At 49.9% G+C, this 20526-nt stretch overlaps 1 protein-coding gene across 1 annotated transcript; it reads left to right on the forward strand.

The window, feature by feature from the left end:
• The first annotated feature begins 1291 nt into the window (after positions 1–1291).
• Positions 1292–13605, forward strand: GRM6 (glutamate metabotropic receptor 6). Its single transcript, XM_068980011.1, has 10 exons — positions 1292–1771; positions 2797–3013; positions 3248–3383; positions 3979–4133; positions 5220–5360; positions 5467–5667; positions 7615–7760; positions 7849–8472; positions 12338–12649; positions 13402–13605. Exons 1-10 carry the CDS (start codon positions 1292–1294, stop codon positions 13603–13605), a joined length of 2616 nt encoding a protein of 871 aa, XP_068836112.1.
• The last annotated feature ends 6921 nt before the right edge of the window (positions 13606–20526 follow it).

Raw genomic sequence — 20526 nt, forward strand, 5'->3', positions numbered from 1 at the left:
GGCAAATCCAGGGCCTCAGTTGCAGATGATGGCAGAAGTATTCTTGGCCAATCCCCATCACCTTGGCCCGAAACATAAGATGAGGAAATTCAGATACAAAGATGCTCACATGGTATGTTACTGCTTCAGCCCCCAGGGCCAAGAAGGCTTTATGAACCACTAAGAGTAAGTCCTTAGGATTCTACCACCATCAAACGCAGTGAAGGCTGGTCCTTTCTCACCAACCTGGGTACCAGTCCTGACGCTGACACATGTCAACTGTGTGACCTTGACTGAGACATTTAACTCCGTGAGGTGTCTATTTCCCTGTCTGCATAAAGGGTCTGATGGGAGAAGTGTCTTCTTTGCAGGACTGTCTGGTGGTGCGTGTGTGTGTGTGATAAGCAGAGACCTCACTACCATTAAAGCTCTGTTCTTGCCTCCTCCTGGCTCAGCCCTGCTCACTGTTTTCCCGTTCGGGTGCACTCCCCTTCACTCAACCTGTGTTCCTTTCTCACCCCACTCATGGGTTTCCTGCAGGGTTTTGCAAGGAGAAAGTTGGGAAGTACCTTAGGCAGCTTGAGCCAAGCCACTGGTGGCCGGAAAAGAGAGGAAGAGTAATGGAAAAAGAGTAAAAGGCAGAGAGAGACAGAGAGAAAGAGACATCGACAGAGATAGGAGAGACAGAAGAAGCGAGAAGGGAGAGGGATGGGGGGAGAAAGCCAGAAACGCATAAAGGAATACAGAGACCAGCAGAGAAACGTGTGTGTCAGCCACATATCCGAAGACAGGAGAGAAACAGACCCAAGGAGTAGGAGCGGGAGGGAAAGGAGACGCTGAGAGGGCCAGTCCTGTGCACAGGTCTTGCTCCGGACGGGTCTCCGCCCTCAGGGCGGCCTTTCATCCCTTCCCTAGAATCCTTAAATCCTCTCTCTCGGGGCCCTCTGCGTCTGTCACTGAACCGACTGCGGCTGGCGGAGGTGAGTGTGGCTTCAGAGGGGGCCTGGGTGGGCGCTGGGGATGGGCAGGACTGCAGCGCCTGAGACAGGTGGTCGGGAGGGGCGGACCCGGGGATTGAGGGTCAGAGGGTGTGAGAGCCAGGTGTCCCGGGCAGACTGGCTGAATTGATGCCTCGCCTCTCTTCCAGCTGGCTCGGCCAACATTTATATACTGCGCACCTCCCCTGTCCTCAAGGATTGTGGGGCTCCCTCCTCTTTCCCCCGACCCGGGTCCTTCCTCTGGCCCACGATCAGAGCGTGCTCCCCGTCTGTTCCCGTCCCCGCCCCGTCCTCCTCCTGCAGCCCCCGAGCCGATGGCCGCGGTCCCGGCGCTGCTGCCGCTGCTGCTGGCGCTGGCGCAGGCGGGAGCGGTGGGCGCCGCGGGCTCGGTGCGCCTGGCGGGCGGCCTCACGCTGGGCGGACTGTTCCCGGTGCACGCTCGCGGCGCGGCGGGCAGGGCGTGCGGGCAGCTGAAGAAGGAGCAGGGCGTGCACCGGCTCGAGGCCATGCTGTACGCCCTGGACCGCGTGAACGCCGACCCCGAGCTGCTGCCCGGGGTGCGCCTGGGCGCCAGGCTGCTCGACACCTGCTCGCGGGACACGTACGCGCTGGAGCAGGCGCTGAGCTTCGTGCAGGCGCTGATCCGCGGCCGCGACGGCGAGGAGGCTGCCGTGCGCTGCCCCGGCGGGGTCTCCCCGCTGCGCACCGCGCCCCCGGAGCGCGTGGTGGCTGTCGTGGGCGCTTCGGCCAGCTCTGTCTCCATCATGGTCGCCAACGTGCTGCGCCTGTTCGCGGTGAGAGCCCGGGGCGCGCCCCGGGTGCAGCGTCTCTCCCTTGTCTTTGCCTTGGGGGGTGCCTGAGGTCTAGTCTCCTTTCGAGAATCACTCTAGTTAGCCAAGAAGCCCTGCTCCCTGGGCCAGACGCAAGCCTGTCTGGGAAGATTGTTCTGAAGATGAAAGTGTCTAGAGTGCCGGGATAACTACGGCGTCCATTAATTGCCCATGGCCCTTCCTCTGCCTCCTTTTCTCTCGTTCTCTCTCTTCTCCCTTTCCTCTTTTCCTCCTCGCTCTTCCCCTCCGCTTTCCATAACGTCTCCATACTCCACCCTTTCTCTGTTTCAGCTTCAGACATCTCTGTCTCCCCTGGACCAGTCCCAATCTGCTTCTTCCAGAACCTCCGCGTCTCTGACCTTCACACCAGCCCCCACGTGCTCCCTTTTTCGTGTGTGTTGGTTTTGTTGATGTTTGCTTGTGCCTTTCTTTAATATGAGGGATTCACTCCTCTGCTCTGCTAGCCTCTCCCACCACGGGTCTCTTTTCACACTTAGTGCCTCCATCCTTTCTCCTGAATCAGCTCAGCCATAATCCCCATTATTAGTCACTCTAATGCACTGGGATAAACCCAGTTCCAAACAGGCCCCTCTGTTAGACCAGACACAACCTTCAATCAAACAGCCCCTCCCCAGCTCTCCTGCCTGCTCAGCCCCTCCTGGGGCTGATGCCCGCCTCCGCAGACCACCCCTTTGTGTGAACTGGGGAAACCTGTCTTCCTCTGGGGCTGACAGAGGCCCCTTTACCCGGGCGAAAGCTGCAGCCAGTGCCTGGCAGCTGCAGACTGGACTTGAACCCCATGTTGCATTAGTGCCATTCACAAAATGCAGGTCTTTCTCTGCATCTTCCAGCCTCTCCGTGTGGAGAGGCTGCTCCCACTTGCCCTGAGCTCTCTATCCCTGGGTCCTGGGTCCTGGGTCCTCACTGCCTTCCCTCCCTAGGGTGACTGACCCTCCACCCCACAGCCCGGGTGTCTTTCCTCCCTCTAGATCCCCCAAATCAGCTACGCTTCCACGGCCCCTGAGCTCAGCGACTCCACACGCTATGACTTCTTCTCCCGCGTGGTGCCTCCTGACTCCTACCAGGCCCAGGCCATGGTGGACATAGTGCGGGCATTGGGATGGAACTACGTGTCCACGCTGGCCTCTGAGGGCAACTATGGCGAGAGCGGGGTTGAGGCTTTTGTGCAGATCTCTCGAGAGGCTGGTGAGCTTGGGGCCAGGGCAGAGGGGGGTGGTCTGAGGCCTGAAGGGGCCTATGCAAAGGCCGTCAGACAGGGCGCAAGCTGTGAGGCGGGGCTCTGGGTTTATAGTGGGGAGCCTGGATGGTGCTCCCTGTGGGCAGGCACCCTTTCCTTCGGAAGACTCAGTCCCTGCCACAGTCCTGTGTGGTGGTGGCCTTGGTGGGTGAATGACTGACTTTGGCATCTCCGACACCCAGGGGGGGTCTGTATTGCCCAGTCCATCAAGATTCCCAGGGAACCAAAACCAGGAGAATTCAATAAAGTCATCAAGAGACTCATGGAGACACCGAACGCCCGGGGCATCATCATCTTCGCCAACGAGGATGACATCAGGTGGGCGAGAGGGCGTGTTCTTCTGTAGCTCTTCTTGGAGACCCTGCTGCCTCGTCTCCCGTATCCCAGCCATGTACAGCCTCCCTCCCCTCTTTCTTCCCCGCCTACCTTCCTGCCTCCGCATACCTTTTCTCCTGTTTTGTCTGTGTCTGGTGGCCCCAGAAATGAACCCGGCCTAGTCTGGGTCACAATGCTCCAAGCCTAGCCAGAGAAACATAAGAATACACATCTACTTCTATAATTAATAGTGGGGAAGAGACTGGTGGGCACATGTAATGATTCTCAGGGAACAACTCTCGGGGAGTTATCAGCAGGAGGTATGGCCCCCAGCCTGAACCGCAGCAGGAGAAGGCAGGCTCTTCTTAAAGACAGCGTGGAGCCATGCACAGCACAAGAGGGCAGGCCTGGAGTCAGAGCCTGGCTCTGCCTTTTTCTACCTGAGAAACCCAGTGTCCGAAACTCCCTGCATCCTACGTTTCCTGATAAGCAAGGGTCTGCTGAGTGGTGCAGAGTGGGATAGATGGCGAGAGGAGAAAAAGTGACCAGGCTTACGTAGGAGGAGGACCTCAGGGCATCCCTCACCTGTTCTTTCCAGGAGGGTTCTGGAGGCTGCACGCCAGGCCAACCTGACTGGCCACTTCCTGTGGGTTGGCTCAGACAGCTGGGGAGCCAAGATCTCACCCGTCCTGAACCTGGAGGATGTGGCCGTGGGGGCGATCACCATCCTGCCCAAAAGGGCCTCCATTGATGGTGAGTGGAGTCATGCCCTCCCCTCCATCTCCCACCCATATCTACCTGCCCACAATGGTCCCCTCTTGGGGGTGCTCATTGTCCCCTTCTATAAAATTGTACCAAGACCCAGGGTCTCTTCTGGGAATCCTAGAGTCCTGAGAGTCTATGAACACATCCCTCCAAACAGTGTTTGAAATGGATCGGCAAATGAGGAAATGCACACACCACTGTACAGGGTGCAGAATTGTTAAGTTTTGTTTGTTTTAATCAGTGCCTGCATTTGGGTTCTGCCGAAGGCACTCTAATTTGAAGATGAGTGTGACAGGGAGAGAAAACAAGGATGTGGGACTTACTGTCCTACTGATCAACTAATGAGGCCTGCCTCTCCACCCCTCCTCCACCATCCCACCCGTGAATATCTGGAAGAATGCAAAAAAGATGGTCGCTTTACATTCGGATTGCTCATTTCCCCAGAGGCTAAACTGAAGACACCTTGATGCGGTACTTCAGGGCTATTTTATGAAGTACAGGCCCTTGTCAATACTGAGCCCTGACTTCCAGGGGCTCCCAGGCTCTTGGAGGTGCACACACACCCTTACACTCTTTCTTTCCCTTAGAATGCATTCAACTGTAGGCAACAAACTAGACTGGGAGTAGTTTTAGCAATAAATGTATTCCATCACAAGACAAGAGGTCTCAAAGTAGGGGAAACTTCATGTTTGGGGCAATGAGTCAACGATGTTCTCAGAATCGTGAGCTCTGTCCTCCCTTCTGTCCCACCATCCTCTGTAGTTGCTATATGTCTTCTTGATTGTGATGTCTTATTCACAAAGTGGCTGCTGAAGCTCCACCCATTACATCTTCACAGCAGCATCCTAACCAGGAAAGACAAGGCAGCAAAAAATTCCTTTATGTGGTGAGGCTCAGAGTTGGCAAAATTTACTGCAGAGTCCCTAGATGACTTTGAACTCATCAGCCAGGCCAGAAATTGATCACCTGGGCATCCCCAGCTGTAAAGTCAGCGGGTGTTGAAGGGACACAAGTGGTGGGCCATGGCTGGCTCATATGGGTGCCTCCCCTCCTTCCTCCTTCCCTCTCTCTCAGGATTTGACCAGTACTTCATGACTCGATCCCTGGAGAACAACCGCCGAAACATCTGGTTTGCTGAGTTCTGGGAAGAGAATTTTAACTGCAAACTGACTAGCTCAGGTACCCAGTCTGACGATTCCACCCGCAAATGCACAGGTGAGAGCTGCCCAGGGTGGGTGGTGAGGGTGGAGAGGGAGAGGGTGGGAAGATAGGTTGGGCACCTGGGGGCCAGGCACGCTTCCTCTGGGCATCCGTAGGACAGGTGAGGAACGCATCGGCCGGGACTCTGCCTACGAGCAGGAAGGGAAGGTGCAGTTTGTGATTGATGCTGTGTACGCCATTGCCCACGCCCTCCACAGCATGCACCAGGCTCTCTGCCCCGGGCACACAGGGCTGTGCCCAGCAATGGAGCCCACTGATGGTCGGACACTGCTGCAGTATATTCGGGCTGTGCGTTTCAATGGTGAGTGGGAGCCAGAGCCCCTGTGTGAGTGAGGGGAAGCCTGCGGGGTTGGAGTTCTCAGGACCTGGGACAGCCCAGGATGGAAGGAATGGCAGAGCAGAAGGGGATAGTGGGAGCACCTGGGCCTGAGAGCTGGAGGCTTGGGCCAAGTTCTGGGGACCAGTTTTTGGCACTTCTTGTTCCCCAGGCTTGAGTAACCCCTGCCCCAGGCTGCAGATTCCAGGTTCTGAAGAACTTGTTTGTGACCCTTCTTGTCTGGATCTCTCAGAGGGTTGCACACAACTCTTTGCACCACTGCAGAGAGTGTGGAATCGTCTGGTCTCTCAGGGCACTGCCCGCACTGTGGACAGGCGTCCCACTCCACGCCTGAGGCTTCCAAATGCCTCCCCAGCCAGGCCTGTGCTGCCTGAGCACAGGGTATGGATCCGTGTCCCCCTGATACCAGGGGCCTGATACGTGGTCAGGGCTCAGAGTAAGGGTTTTTGAAAAGGCGCAGATAGACTCAGCTGTGCTTATGGTTTGTGGGGAAAGCTTCACATCGTGTTCAATTACTATCCTTTAGAAAATAAAAAACCGTTCTTCCACCAAGTGTTGAGCATCTTCTCTCTGCTAAGCTCCCTGTTAAAGAGCATGATTTAAGACTTCCCTGGTAATCCTGCCGTTAAGACTCTGCGCTTTCACTGCAGGGACCATGGATTTGACCCCTGGCTGGGAACTGAGATCCCACATGCTGTGAGGCTAAATAAATAAAGTAAAAGAGCATGACATAATATCACTCCAGAATAGCTCTGCAAGGTAGTAGAACAAGTGTCTAAAAGAAATAAGGCTTATTGTTCAAATCAGTACCTTTCGAAGTCGGAACTCTTCCTCTTACCTAGATACCTAAGCTTTCTTATTTTTTTTTTTAATTGTAGTAACATACACAAACAGTTGGCTTGCCAGGTGACTCTAGTGGTAAAGAACCTGCCTCCCAATGCAGGAGAGGAAAGAGATGTGGATTTGATCCCTGGGTCAGTAAGATCCCCTAGAGGAGGGCATGGCAACCCACGCCAGTATTCTTGCCTGGGAAATCCCATGGACAGAGGAGCCTGGCGGGCTACAGTATATAGGGTCGCAAAGAGTCAGACAGGACTGAAGCTACTTAGCACGCATGGACACATAGAGTACAGTTGAATGGTGTCACTTGTGCGGTCAGTCTCCAGAACTCTTCACTATGCAAAACTGAAACTCTGCACCCGTCACACATTAAGCCTCATGTCCCTCTCTCCCAGCCCCTGGCAACCACCATTCCACCTTTTGTCAATATTAATTTGACCACTCTAAGTACCTCAGATGAGTGGAATCACACAGTATTTGTCCTTTTGTGACTGGCTTATTTCACTTACCACAGTGTTCTTAAGGTTCATCCATGTTGTAGAAAGTGTCAGAATTTCCTTCCTTCTTAAGGCTGAATAATATTACATTGCATGTATAGACCACAATTTGCTTATCCAGTCATCTGTCAACGGACACTTGCATTTCTTCCGTGTTTTAGCTACTGTGAATAATGTTACTGTGAACTAACAAGTGTATAGACTTCTCTTCAAGTCCCTGCTTTCAGTTTTCTTGGGTATATACCTAGAATTGGAATTGCTAGATCATGTGGTACTCCAGTGTAATTTCTCGAGGAACCACCATATTGGTTTCCATAGTTACTGCATCATTTTACATTCCCATCAGTGGAGTACAGGGTTTCAATGTCTCCATACTTGCCAACACTTACTTTCTGTTGTTTCGACAGTGGCCATCCTAAACGGGTGTGAGGAGGAATCTCACTGGGGTTTTGATTACAATTTCCCTGATGATAGGTGATACCGAGCACCTTCTCACGTGCTGGCTAAGCTCCTCCTTTGTCCTGGCCTTCCATGGGCTAGAGAACCAGCCGAAGATGACAGGCTCTCCTTTCAGGCAGCGCGGGAACCCCTGTGATGTTCAATGAGAATGGGGACGCACCTGGGCGATATGACATCTTCCAGTACCAGGCGACCAATGGCAGTGCAGGCAGTGGCAGCTACCAGGCGGTGGGCCAGTGGGCGGAGACCCTCAGGCTGGATGTAAGTGGCACAGGCTGAGCTCTGGGCGCAGGGAGGCGGGCCCACCTTCCTGGAGGCGGGAGTCACAGGCGGCGCTGTCCTGTCCCAGGTGGAAGCCCTGCAGTGGTCAGGAGACCCCCGAGAGGTGCCCGAGTCTCAGTGCAGCCTCCCCTGTGGGCCGGGGGAGCGGAAAAAGATGGTGAAGGGCGTCCCCTGCTGCTGGCACTGCGAGGCCTGCGACGGGTACCGCTTCCAGGTGGATGAGTTCACTTGCGAGGCCTGCCCAGGGCACATGAGGCCCACGCGCAACCACACGGGCTGCCGCCCCACGCCGGTGGTCCGCCTCTCCTGGTCCTCGCCCTGGGCGGCCCCGCCCCTCCTCTTGGCCGTGCTGGGCATCATGGCCACCACCACCGTGGTGGGCACCTTTGTGCGGCACAACAACACACCCATCGTCCGCGCCTCTGGCCGTGAGCTCAGCTACGTCCTCCTCACCGGCATCTTCCTCATCTATGCCATCACCTTCCTCATGGTGGCTGAGCCCGGAGCGGCGGTCTGCGCCACCCGCAGACTGTTCCTCGGCCTCGGCACCTCGCTCAGCTACTCGGCCCTGCTCACCAAGACCAACCGCATCTACCGCATCTTTGAGCAAGGGAAGCGCTCGGTCACCCCTCCGCCCTTCATCAGCCCCACTTCGCAGCTCGTCATCACCTTCAGCCTCACTTCCGTGCAGGTGAGTCCGCAGGCTCCAAGTTGAAGGGCTGGCAGATGGGATTGGGGCTGAGGGTAAGGGCACTGACTTCCACTTTAAAGATCAGACTCACTCTTCTATTTTGGTCTCTATGTTTTTTTAAAAAAAAGCACCAGGAGCTAGGGGGCTGCTGTTTTTGTAAGTAGAACTCATTTAGGAGCAGTTGTTTCCTCCTAAGGTGGGGAGTGCAAGCATCCAGTGATTCTTCTGTAAAACAGTGAAATAATTTTCATAAACTGAACATGATGTTCCACAGTTTGGCTCCGAGGGCAAAGAGATGCCTGATGAATTTCCCCTAAGCAGAGAATCTATTTCCATAAGGGGAGTTTCTGCTGCCCAGTCAGTCACTGGGTAACCTGGATGAGAGGCATAGGGTCTGATGATATTACTGTGGAATGAAGCATCCAGTTCCATAAATAGCCAGAATGTAATGCTATATGTACAGCAAAAGCAGAATTCCTTCTGGGTTTCCTCTGAGATGGTAATAGAACTTTGGAAACGGCTCCCGTGTTATGTAAAGGGTACTAGGAGACAGGTGTGTGTGTGTGACATTGCAGAGACAGCCCAAATCTCAGGGCCAAGTCGGGGGCTCAAGTCATCAGACACAGCTCTTTCTCCACTCCAAGAAAGCTCTTCTTCCTGCCTACCTCTGCACCCTTCCCACCCATGGGCCTCAGTCCATGCAAATGTCCACACCTGGAAGGTGCTGCCCTCTTCCAGTAAATAGACGGGTTTGAGTGTCCTCCGTCAGGGCCAGCACCTCAGTGCCCAGCCCGTCCTCAGAAGGCACCTCACTGCTTCCTGCCTGAAACCTCCGTGGCACCCTTCGCCCCAGGATGGAGGTGCTTACATTCAGCGCTCTCCTCTGGCTTACCTATGGACTTCCTGCTTTAGACCTCCCTTTCTAGAAATCCCAAACCTTTTCAGAGATGCACACGTTCACCGTCACCCGGTTATTCAGCAATATAATGGATGTGAAAGGATATCTCCTTATTTAATTCGTCTCGCCTTTCTAGTGCAGCTGGCCTTTGAGGTTTCGTCTTCCGTGATGTGCCTGTGCCTGCTCCTGTGCTTTGCTCACTTTCTGTTGTTTTATAGGAGTTTGTCACGTGCACTGGATGCTAATTCTTCTGTCAGTTACTCAGGCTGCAAACTCACTGAGGTGCATCTGGGCTGCTATGCGCATGTATCATAGGCCTTGAGTTTTCATTTCTCAGGGGCAACTTTCTCCCCCATTTAGAGGAGCTATAAGAGGAGCCTCCCTGCTTCCTTTCTAGACAGTGGGTGGAGTTTTATTTTATTAGTCCCTTGTTCATGGAGCTTCTGCTTTTGGGAGAATCACAAAAAGATGCTCCTTCTGGATGTACAAATTCCTTTAAAAACTTCCTTTCCTCCAGGCTCACATAGCCCTACGCCAGACACACAGCATTGCACTGAAGTGTTGGCTAGGGTTCGGCTTCATTCCTCCCAAATCAAGCATTCTTATTCGGTGAATGGCCTGCACAAATGTATAGGACAGCTTTTCCCAGGTCCCACCTTTATGCCCGACGCCAGAACTCTTGCCTGGAAAATCCCATGGACAGAGGAGCCTGGTGGGCTGCAGTCTATGGGGTCGCTAAGAGTCGGACACGACTGAGCGACTTCACTTTCACTTTTCACTTCCACGCATTGGAGAAGGAAATGGCAACCCCTCCAGTGTTCTTGACTGGAGAATCCCAGGGACGGCGGAGCCTGGTGGGCTGCCGTCTATGGGGTCGCACAGAGGCGGACATGACTGAAGCGACTTAGCAGCAGCTTGGTTCCTGCTGCCCAGATTTCCTTGGCTCAAGGTCATGTCTCCCCTCACTGTGAAGGAATTCATTCTCTGTTAGCTCCTTGTTAGGGCCTGTGACTGACTCTGACCTCCCTGGCCACCCAGCATAAGCTTACATTCGTACCACTCTCTGTCCGGTGCCTCTCTATTTTGAGTTTCACTATGCATTCCCACATGATTTCATGATGTCTTGCTCAACAGTTCTTTGGATCTGGAGAAGGAAGGGGGTCCTCAGGAATGAGGTGTCCCATACGGTTAGATTGGATCCAGCTAGTCTTTTCATGTCTGCAGAACACACAATCCTGCCTCCATGGAGAGGAGCATCTCTGCTGGGCCTTGTCCTAAATTACTGTGACATGCACTGACTCCTCCCCTAAGCTGCCGTCACATCCTCACAACAGATTATGAGGGTTCCTGTTTGGTAGATGGAGGAGGTATGTTTAGGGCCACAGTTCCAGAGCCTCTGCCTACAGCCACGTTCCCTTGCTTGTTGTTGTTCAGTCACTAAGTTGTGTCTGACTCTGCGACCCCATGGACTGCAGCAGGCCAGCTCCTCTGTCTTCCACTATCTCCTGGAGTTTGAAAGTTCATGTCCATCGAGTCAGAGATGCTATCTAATCGGCTCACCCTCTGCCACCTTGTATAGCTCAGTAAATGGCACTAGTGCTTTATTGACTATGCCAAAGCCTTTGACTGTGTGGATCGCAATCAACTGTGGAAAATTCTGAAAGATGGGAATACCAGACCACCTGACCTGCCTCTTGAGAAACCTATATGCAGGTCAGGAAGCAACAGTTAGAACTGGACATGGAACAACACACTGGTTCCAAATAGGAAAAGGAGTATGTCAAGGCTGTATATTGTCACCCTGCTTATTTAACTAATATGCAGAGTACATCATGAGAAACGCTGGGCTGGAGGAAACACAAGCTGCAGTCAAGATTGTTGGGAGAAATATCAAGAACCTCAGATATGCAGATGACACCACCCTTATGGCAGAAAGTGAAGAGGAACTCAAAAGCCTCTTGATGAAAGTGAAAGAGGAGAGTAAAAAAGTTGGCTTAAAGCTCAACATTTAGAAAACTAAGATCATGGCATCTGGTCCCATCACTTCATGGGAAATAGATGGGGAAACAGTGGAAACAGTATCAGACTTTATTTTGGGGGGCTCCAAATCACTGCAGATGGTGACTGCAGCCATGAAATTAAAAGACGCTTACTCCTTGGAAGAAAAGTTATGACCAACCTAGATAGCATATTGAAAAGCAGAGACATTACTTTGCCAACAAAGGTCTGTTTAGTCAAGTCTATGGTTTTTCCAGTAGTCATGTATGGATGTGAGAGTTGGACTGTGAAGAAAGCTGAGCACTGAAGAACTGATGCTTTTGAATTGTGGTGTTGGAGAAGACTCTTGAGAGTCCCTTGGACTGCAAGGAGATCCAACCAGTCCATTCTAAAGGAGATCAGCCCTGGGTGTTCTTTGAAAGGAACGACGCTAAAGCTGAAACTCCAGTACTTTGGCCACCTCATGCGAAGAGTTGACTCATTGGAAAAGACTTTGATGTTGGGAGGGATTGGGGACAGGAGGAAAAGGGGACAACAGAGGATGAGATGGCTGGATGGCATCACTGACTCGATGGACTGAGTTTGAGTGAACTCCGGGAGATGGTGATGGACAGGGAGGCCTGGCATGCTGCGATTCATGGGGTCGCAAAGAGTTGGACTCGACTGAGCAGTTGAACTGAACTGAACTGAGTGGTTGGAATCCAGGAAGACGACATCTAGGCCCCTTACCCAGTCAGCCCTGATGTTCCCAGCACATACTTCCACTGCAGCCCCTCCTCCCCACCTGCCCGTGTCACTGGCCTTTGCCCAGGCAGCCCCCTCCTGGACAACCCTGCCGTCTCCACAGTGGCCTCAGGCCTGAGCATTCCACTCAGCAGGCCAGGAGCCTTGAAAAGACCCTACCCTGGCAGAGACCTCAGTCGAGGGTGAGTCTGGGTGTGTCCTTGGTAACCATGCTGCCTCCTGCAGGTGGTTGGAGTGCTGGCCTGGCTGGGGGCCCAGCCCCCGCACAGTGTGATTGACTATGAAGAGCAGCGGACGGTGGACCCAGAACAGGCCAGAGGTGTGCTCAAGTGTGACATGTCTGATCTGTCCCTCATTGGTTGCCTGGGCTACAGCCTCCTGCTCATGGTCACGTGCACGGTGTACGCCATCAAGGCCCGTGGCGTGCCCGAGACCTTCAATGAGGCCAAGCCCATTGGCTTCACCATGTACACCACCTGTATCATCTGGCTGGCTTTTGTGCCTATCTTCTTTGGCACGGCCCAATCAGCTGAGAAGGTAATCTGGGTCCCGACCTCACTGGGTTTCACGATCTTGTTTGTTTCCTGCTTGTCCATGGAGCGGCTCAACTGTTCTAAGTGCTGGGCCCATATGAATGATTGAGTGTTTGCTTGGCTGATTCATTCATGTACTCATTTGTCTTTCTAGGTTCCCTCTGGTCGTTCTCTCCTTCCCTTGCCCTTTGTTCATTCATTCATTTGTTCATCCATGCTTCTACCCACCAATGAACTTTTTTTTATTGTTACCTTTTCATAGATTTATCTCTGCCAATCCATCTGTCAGTTCATTTGCCTGACCACTATGCATTCGTTTATTCATATGCCCCATGGAACTTTCATTTTTTCACTTCATGATCCCTTTGTTTGCCCACTTGTTCCTTTATACAGGTTGTATTAATTCACTCATTTGCATACTTGAAAACATGTTCATTCATTTATTAACATGCTCTAGCCCTTTTCAGGCCTGTGCACTGTTGCCCTAGGTGTGGCTCTCTGTGAATAAACCTCTTGCTTCCCTTGGTCACTTGTCCACTCAGTCATGTGTTGTTTTCCCTTCTTCCTGCCTACGCCAGAGCCACACGGTTACTGTCAAGTCGTCATGCCATGAAGGCCTTTGTTTACACTGCTCTCCTTTATCGTGCGGTCATTCCCATTCAGCTGACTGAAATGGACTCACTTCCAGGCTGTGTGGGGGCAGAGGGTGGGTGAGAGCTGGGCTGAGTCCACCTGGTCCTTTCCTCTGTGGCTTAGATCTACATCCAAACCACGACACTGACTGTGTCCTTAAGCCTGAGTGCATCCGTGTCCCTCGGCATGCTGTATGTACCCAAGACCTACGTCATCCTGTTCCACCCGGAGCAGAACGTGCAGAAGCGGAAACGGAGCCTCAAGACGACCTCCACAGTGGCAGCCCCACCCAAGGGTGAGGACACAGAGGCCCCAAGTAGCAAGTAGGAGAAAAATGGGACACTTGTTCCCCCTCCTCTTTTGCCTTTGTTTCCTTGCTTCATAAGGGAAGCTGTGAAGAGTCCAGATCTGCAGTGAGCAATCAGGGTGGGGAGTCTGCAAAGGCCAGGCCTAGCAAGATGGAACTGGCCTGGACCCACACGACACATCTCAGCCCCGTTTTCTGTGGGTCTTGGCTTCATGCTTCCATCTTGCCAAGAACAGGCACCGAGAGAATCCTCTTCTGGAGAGGGACTAAACTTATATTCACTGGGTTGAAGTTAGAGATCGTGGTGAAGCCTTGGGCTTGGCCTAGTGTGAGTGGATTTCCTCCACCTTGATCAACCACCAGAATCTAGGGAGTGAGCAGCATATGAGAACGTGTAGACTCCAGAATGAAATACAGGGCTGGAATCGGAGAGGAGCAGTTTCCACAAGAGCTCTGTGGCTCTGTATTTTGGACTGTGTAATTTGGGCTTGGGTAAATATTTTGCTGGTACAGAGGGATTGAGCCTCGCATGAGAGCCCTGTGGGAGAAGATGGGCCTGCACGGGACAGAGGGAACTGGGGTGCCCCATGAGGTTATTTGTGGCAGAATCTTTTCTTTGACCTCTTTTCTCCTGGGATCAGGGGGATGTCATACTTAGAGAACAGCTTTTTTTTTTTTCTCCCCTTCCCATGTGTATTCACTTAAATTAACCCTGAACTTTAAGAAGATGAGATACACTTGTGTGGTGGTAGTGGCGTGAGAATAAACTATCAATGTGGTATTTGCCCTCCCCTGATGCCTGTTCTCAAGTTCTAGGTTGGGACAAGTTACAGAGGAAGTTGCGTCCACGGTGAAGATTCATTCCAAGTGGATAACTTGGGATGAATATCCAAACTGTTCTCTCCCAATATTTACTGGGAGATCGCCTTGGAAAAGCAGGCATGAGGCATGGAAAGGAAAGTGCTTGGACGTCAAATGCATTTTTCAGTCATCTATTTTTAACGAAAGGTTTGGTTTAAGTTATGGAATTTTATTTCCCTGGGGTAGAATTTGAATTTGTTAAATTGACTCTTGTTATTTATCAGTATAGATTCTCTAGTGGCTGATGTTTGGAACTGGTTTTGAAGATTCAGCTGTACTTCATCCAACAGAGGCTCTTCCCTAGACAGAATCTCTGCATAATCCATTTTGACCTTAGGACCAGGTGTTTCTGCATTCTTTAAAAGGGCTTCTCCTCAGAATAACATTTTTGGTGTACAGATTCTCCTTCCCCACATTTGTTGTATTCCTAGGAATTCTCTGCAGTGCGAGTTTGACATTTCATGTATTGCTGGGTGCTTACCAAAATTCATTATTTCATACAGCTTCTCTCCTGTGTAGGTTTTCTGATGTACAATGAGGTGTATTTTCTTGCTGATGGCTTTTCCACATTAGTGCTTTAGCAGGGTTTCTCTGCTACATTAACTCTTAAGAGAACAATGAGCTCTCATCTCCAAATGAAGGTTTTCCTGTATTTGTTGTTTTCTTGATCTTTCTCTCAGTATAAATTCTGTTATGCAGTGAGTCTTGACTTCTAATTGGAAACCTTTCCACAGTTTTTACATTTTTGTGGTTTTCCCCACTCTGAATTCTGTGACTTAGAATTTGGATTATTTCTTAGTAAAAGCTTTTCCACGTTTAGAGGATTTCTTCACCCACCCCCCACCCCACCATATGAAGTTTCTGACTTAGAGTCCTGGCTTCCTGCTGAAGACTGTAGCACCTCCCAATTTCACTCAGACTGGCCTCTCTGATGTGAATTCTTTGAGGCACAGTGAGTTCTGCCTTCTGGCCTTCTCACACTCAGTCCACTCATAGAAGAGGCACGCACCATTTTGTGTGCAGTGGGGGCATCCTCTATTGCCAAAGGCATTGTCATATTTAGTACATTTGTGACACTTCTCTCCTTTCTGAATTCTCTAATGTGTATAAAGGTCTGACTCCTGGAAGAGGGCTTTCCCGCATTCAGTGTGTACCTAAGATCTCTCCCTTGGATCATTTCTTCACCGTTCAGTGGGGGTTGACAGATCCCTGCAGGGTTTTCCATGTGATTTGCACACATATTGGAGTTTGCCTTCTCCAGTATCCAATCAATTTGAACCCCTGAAAAAAAGTTTTTTCTCCAAAGTTTGTGGAATTTATAAGGCATTCTGCCTGTGTGTTCCCTTCTCTGTTGAATAAGAGCTGGGCTATACTTGTAGGCTTTCTCACATTCATGGCCCTTGAATGATTTCTCCTCTGTGTGGGTTATATGTTCCAGTGAAAATGGGGTTCTGGTTGCTGGCTTTTCCACCTTACAATCCCAGTATTTTCTGCAGCTTGAGTTCTCTAAAGCAGAGTAAGATTACATTTTGATACAAGCTTTTATTCAGTACATCCAATGTGTTGAGATTTGTACAGGAGGGATTTTTTAAATGTTTTTTAACCCCAACGAAACAGCTTTATTGAGATATAATTGACATACAATAAACTGCATGTAGAAGGTTCAATTTAATATGTCTTAGCATATGTAACTATTCGTGAAATCATCACAATAATCAAGATAATGAATAAATTCATAATTTAGAAAACTTTCATTATGCCCTTGTAACCTCCCCCTAGGAAAGATTTTTTTAATATTATTTATATTCTTATTCATTTTCATAGTGTGATTTTCTTGGGGATACATTCACTACAACTTTGTTACATATATTACATTTTGTGATCTTTGGAAAATTCTCTCAAATTCATTACAGTCATTGTCTCTCACTTTACTCAGTAATTTCTTATTAAATAAATGTAACTTTTCCTAAAAGTGTGATTTGGGATTTCTGTTGCTTCTGTATATAGTTATTGATTTGCAAAATTCCCTCTAAGATGGAATAAAATGCACGATTCCAAGTGAATGTTTCTACCATCATTTTATAGAAAGAAGCCTCTTGAGGAATATTCTGTCATACTGACATATTTGCATCTAAATATGAAATATTCCCAAGGGTAACTATTTCCCACCTCTTGGGCTTTTAGGGGGAAGTCGTCTCCAGCACGGACATGGCAGAGTACTGAAATCTATGACAAATAGGTCGGGAGTTTCAGAGACACCATTTTAATCTGTGAAGCAAGGCGTATGAATAGAGATAGGCTTGGAGAAGGAAATGGCCACCCACCCCAGTATTCTTGCCTGGAGAATCCCATGGACAGAGGCGCTTGATGGCCTACAGTCCATGGGGTCACAAAGAGTTAGACACGACTGAGTGACTGGGCTTTCCAGGTGGCACTAATGGTAAAGAACCCGCTTGCCAATGCAGGAGAGGTAAGAGACGTAGGTTCAATCCCTGGATAGGGAAGATCCCTAGAAGAGGGCATGGCAACCCACCCCAGTATTCTTGCCTGGAGAATCCCATTGACAGAGCAGCCTGCTGGGCTACAGTCCATGGGGTCACAAAAAGTCAGACTCAACTAAGGTAACTTAGCATGCATGCACAGCTCTGAAAGGGGAAGACTGAGTAGGAAGATTGAATGAAAAAAGGCAAACAGGGGTGCAGAGAGGCACTAATGGTGACGGGACCGGATTTGGACATGTTAAGCCTCATCATTTCATTCACGGATTACTATTCAGGACACTAGTCTTTCTGCTCCCTGTGTTCCCTCCTTTCATCCTACACACCAGTGTCAAAATCATCATGCCAGGGCACCAACTCCCCACGTCTACAGGAGCACTGCTGCGGGTCCTGCCTTCCCCCAGCACCTGCATCAGGCTGTGACTATTCTGTTCCACCTACAGACTTGGAAGCAGAAGTCACAGGAGGGGTTACAGGAAGGGTGCAGCAGCCTAGAGGATCATGGCCTCGTGCACTGCTCACTGACATAATCTGACAGATCAAGTACCATTCAGTTATTCTACCAAAGCTCTTGAGTATTGAATTTACCTGTAGTATCAGCTTCTGAGTTTTTTTCCATTCTGGGAAAATTTTCAGGGATCCACAGACATTGTCTTGCCCCTTCCATCATATACTTCCTTCCGTCAGCTTCCACATCTTGAATTGTACAGCATTAAGGTTAAGACATTTTGAGGTCAGTTCCAGCTCTGCAACTTGCTAGATGGATGACCTTGGGCAAGATAATTAGCCTCTGCTGTAGCTGGTCTCCTTAATGATCTCCGTGTGCATGCATGCCAAGTCACTTCAGTTGTGTCTGACTCTTTGCAATTCTGTGGACTATAGCCTGCCAGGTTCCCCTGTCCTTGTGATTCTCCAGGCAAGAATACTGGACTGGGTTGCCATTTCCTCCTCCAGGGGATCTTCCCAGCCCGGGGATCGAACCCGCATCTTTTACATCTCCTACACTGGCAGGCAGGTTCTTTACCACTAGCGCCACCTGGGAAGCCCCAGTTATTGACCCATTTATCTACTACTGACCCTCCTAGTCCTACCAATCACTGTCCATACAGACCCTACTCACTAAGCGGAGTCCTCAAGTGACCAGTCCCAACACCCCATCTCAGCCCCCTGGCCCTCTGATTCATTGATCTCCACAGACTTCTCATTCATTGTTGCTCCAACAATTATCATTGGATTTTTACTCCATGCTGAGCACCTGGGATACATCAGTTTATAAAACAGACAAGGACTGTCTCCTTCATGAAACTTACATACTAGTGGTGGAGACAAACAATAAATAATACATGAGAGGAGGTGATAAAGTGCTGTGGATAAAAGGAAACAGAGCAGGGCAGGGAGAATGGAAAAGGCCAGCGGGGATGGGCTGCAATAAAGTGGTTAAGTGTAAGCTTCATTGAAAAGGTGGAACTTGAAGGAAGTGGGGTTTGAGCTGTGCAATTACCTGGGGGAAGAAGGGTCTAGTGCACAGAGCAGCCAGTGCAGCAGCCCTAGGGCGAGGGTGTGCCTGTAGGTTTGAGGACCCAGTCAAGAGCCTGGCTTGGTTGGAGCAGGTCTGAGAGAAGGAAACAATGTGAAAAAGCTAGGTGAGGTGTATCAGTAAGAGTTCTCCAGGGAAACAGAACCAATAGAGCACACTGGTTTCTCTGGAGAACCCTGATAGATTACAGAGATACAGAGAATGTATTGTTCATATGGATAAAAGACAGGCTAACGAACAGATCTATCTGTCATCTTTGTAACTATCTGCCTGTCTAACCTGTACCCAATCGAATGTGTGTACTATCTTTCTATGTGTGTGTAATTCTTCATGTCAAGAGATATATTTTAAGAAATAGCTCCCATGATTGTGGGGGCTGGCAAGTCGGAAATCTGTAGGGCAGGTGGCAGGTTGGAAGCTCAGGCAGTAGCTGATGCTGTAGTCTTGAGGCAGAATCTCTTTTCCCCCTGGAAACATGAATTGTTGCTTCCAGGGCTGTCAACACTGGGTGACTGGATGAGGCCCACTAACATTATTGAAGACATTCACGTCTCTCCCCTTGAAGTACACTGGTGGTATGAACCATATCTACAGTATACCTTTATGACAACGCATTGATTAGTGTTTGACTGAATCAGTGGGCTTCCCTGATAGCTCAGTTGGTAAAGAATCCGCCTGCATTGCAGGAGACCCCGGTTCGATTCCTGGGTTGGGAAGATCCCCTGGAGAAGGGATAGGCTACCCACTCCAGTATTCTGGCCGAGAGAATTCCATCAACTGTATAGTTCGTGAGGTCGCAAAGAGTCGGACACCACTGAGCAAACTTCAGTTTCAGTTTGACTGAATAGCTGAGTATATAACCTAGCCAAGTGGACTTAGAAAACTACCACATGAGATAATGAGGGTAATCATATGGAGCCCCGCAGGCCATGATAATTACAGACTTGCCTTTATTCTAGGGGAGAGGAGGAGACATTGGAGGGTTCCATGGGAGGGCTTTAAAAGAGGAGCGAGATGGTTAAGTTGAAAGGAACACTCTGGTTACTGAGTTAGGAATATCTCAGAGGCACCTTTTGTGCATGAGTCTTTTCACAGTGTACTGCATGCAGACTAGTGTGGTGGACACATTCATTCATTGAAATAACCCTGTTCTCAGTCACGTATGCATTAGCATTCTTAGAAACACCTTTTGATGTCACCTTACACTGGAGGAAGATGATAAAAAGAAGAGAGAAAAGAGGTGAGCAGATGGCTCTGGCAGCCAGAATGACAAGGTCTCCAACCCATGACAGTACAGCTTAGCGGTTTGGTTTCTAGACTCAAAAATACTTCACATTTAAAATGCTTACTTTAACACTGTGATTTAGGACAACTCACAGATTCCTAATCTGTACAGTGTGTGTGATAATCATATCCAGCTGATAGATAACCATTTGTCCCCACAAACCCGGGAGTTTGTATAAATTTCTTGGCACGATGTACTATCAGAGCCTGACTGAAAGTATATGTTCAGTGAATATTACCTATGTGAACATACCTATTACTCTATGATGGTATGAATAAAAATGACTAGAAAGGGTAAGAAAAGCTGATGGTTACAGGAAACCTGAAAGATGAAGAGGCGCATCATGACCAGCTTCTCAAGCAATAGCCACAGACACTTTCTCTATTGATACTATCATTTAACTCAGAAGAATTATTGGAACAGCTGCGTAACTGGACTCTCAAGATCCAGTCTCCCCCTAACCTCAGGCGTCCGCAATATTTTCCTACCACAGGATCTGTCAGAGTAGGGCTAAGATACAAATAGCTGCTTTTTTTTCAGCACCTCCACAGGTATCCCTGATAACCATCTTTGCTAACAAACCACTTTCCTAGTGAATAAGTGTAATTATGATATTCCCTTCACTTATTCGAGTCTATCCCCATTGCCTACTTAAGAAGTTTAAACATATAACATTGGTAACAAAAGCCCTTTAAGATCCATCCTCAGACTACATCCTCATTGACAAAGAATGGCAGAAATAATATAACTGGATAGGATA

This window comes from Capricornis sumatraensis, chromosome 9 (assembly GCF_032405125.1).
Source record: "Capricornis sumatraensis isolate serow.1 chromosome 9, serow.2, whole genome shotgun sequence".
NCBI classification, from domain to species: Eukaryota; Metazoa; Chordata; class Mammalia; order Artiodactyla; family Bovidae; genus Capricornis; species Capricornis sumatraensis.

Bases quoted from the DNA above. Each gene is read 5' to 3' on its own strand.
- GRM6 (XM_068980011.1), top strand. From the start codon at position 1,292: ATGGCCGCGGTCCCGGCGCTGCTGCCGCTGCTGCTGGCGCTGGCGCAG. The intron at 3,014-3,247 runs GTGAGCTTGGGG...TCCGACACCCAG, and splicing joins GCAGATCTCTCGAGAGGCTG to GGGGGGTCTGTATTGCCCAG. The intron at 4,134-5,219 runs GTGAGTGGAGTC...CCTCTCTCTCAG, and splicing joins CAAAAGGGCCTCCATTGATG to GATTTGACCAGTACTTCATG.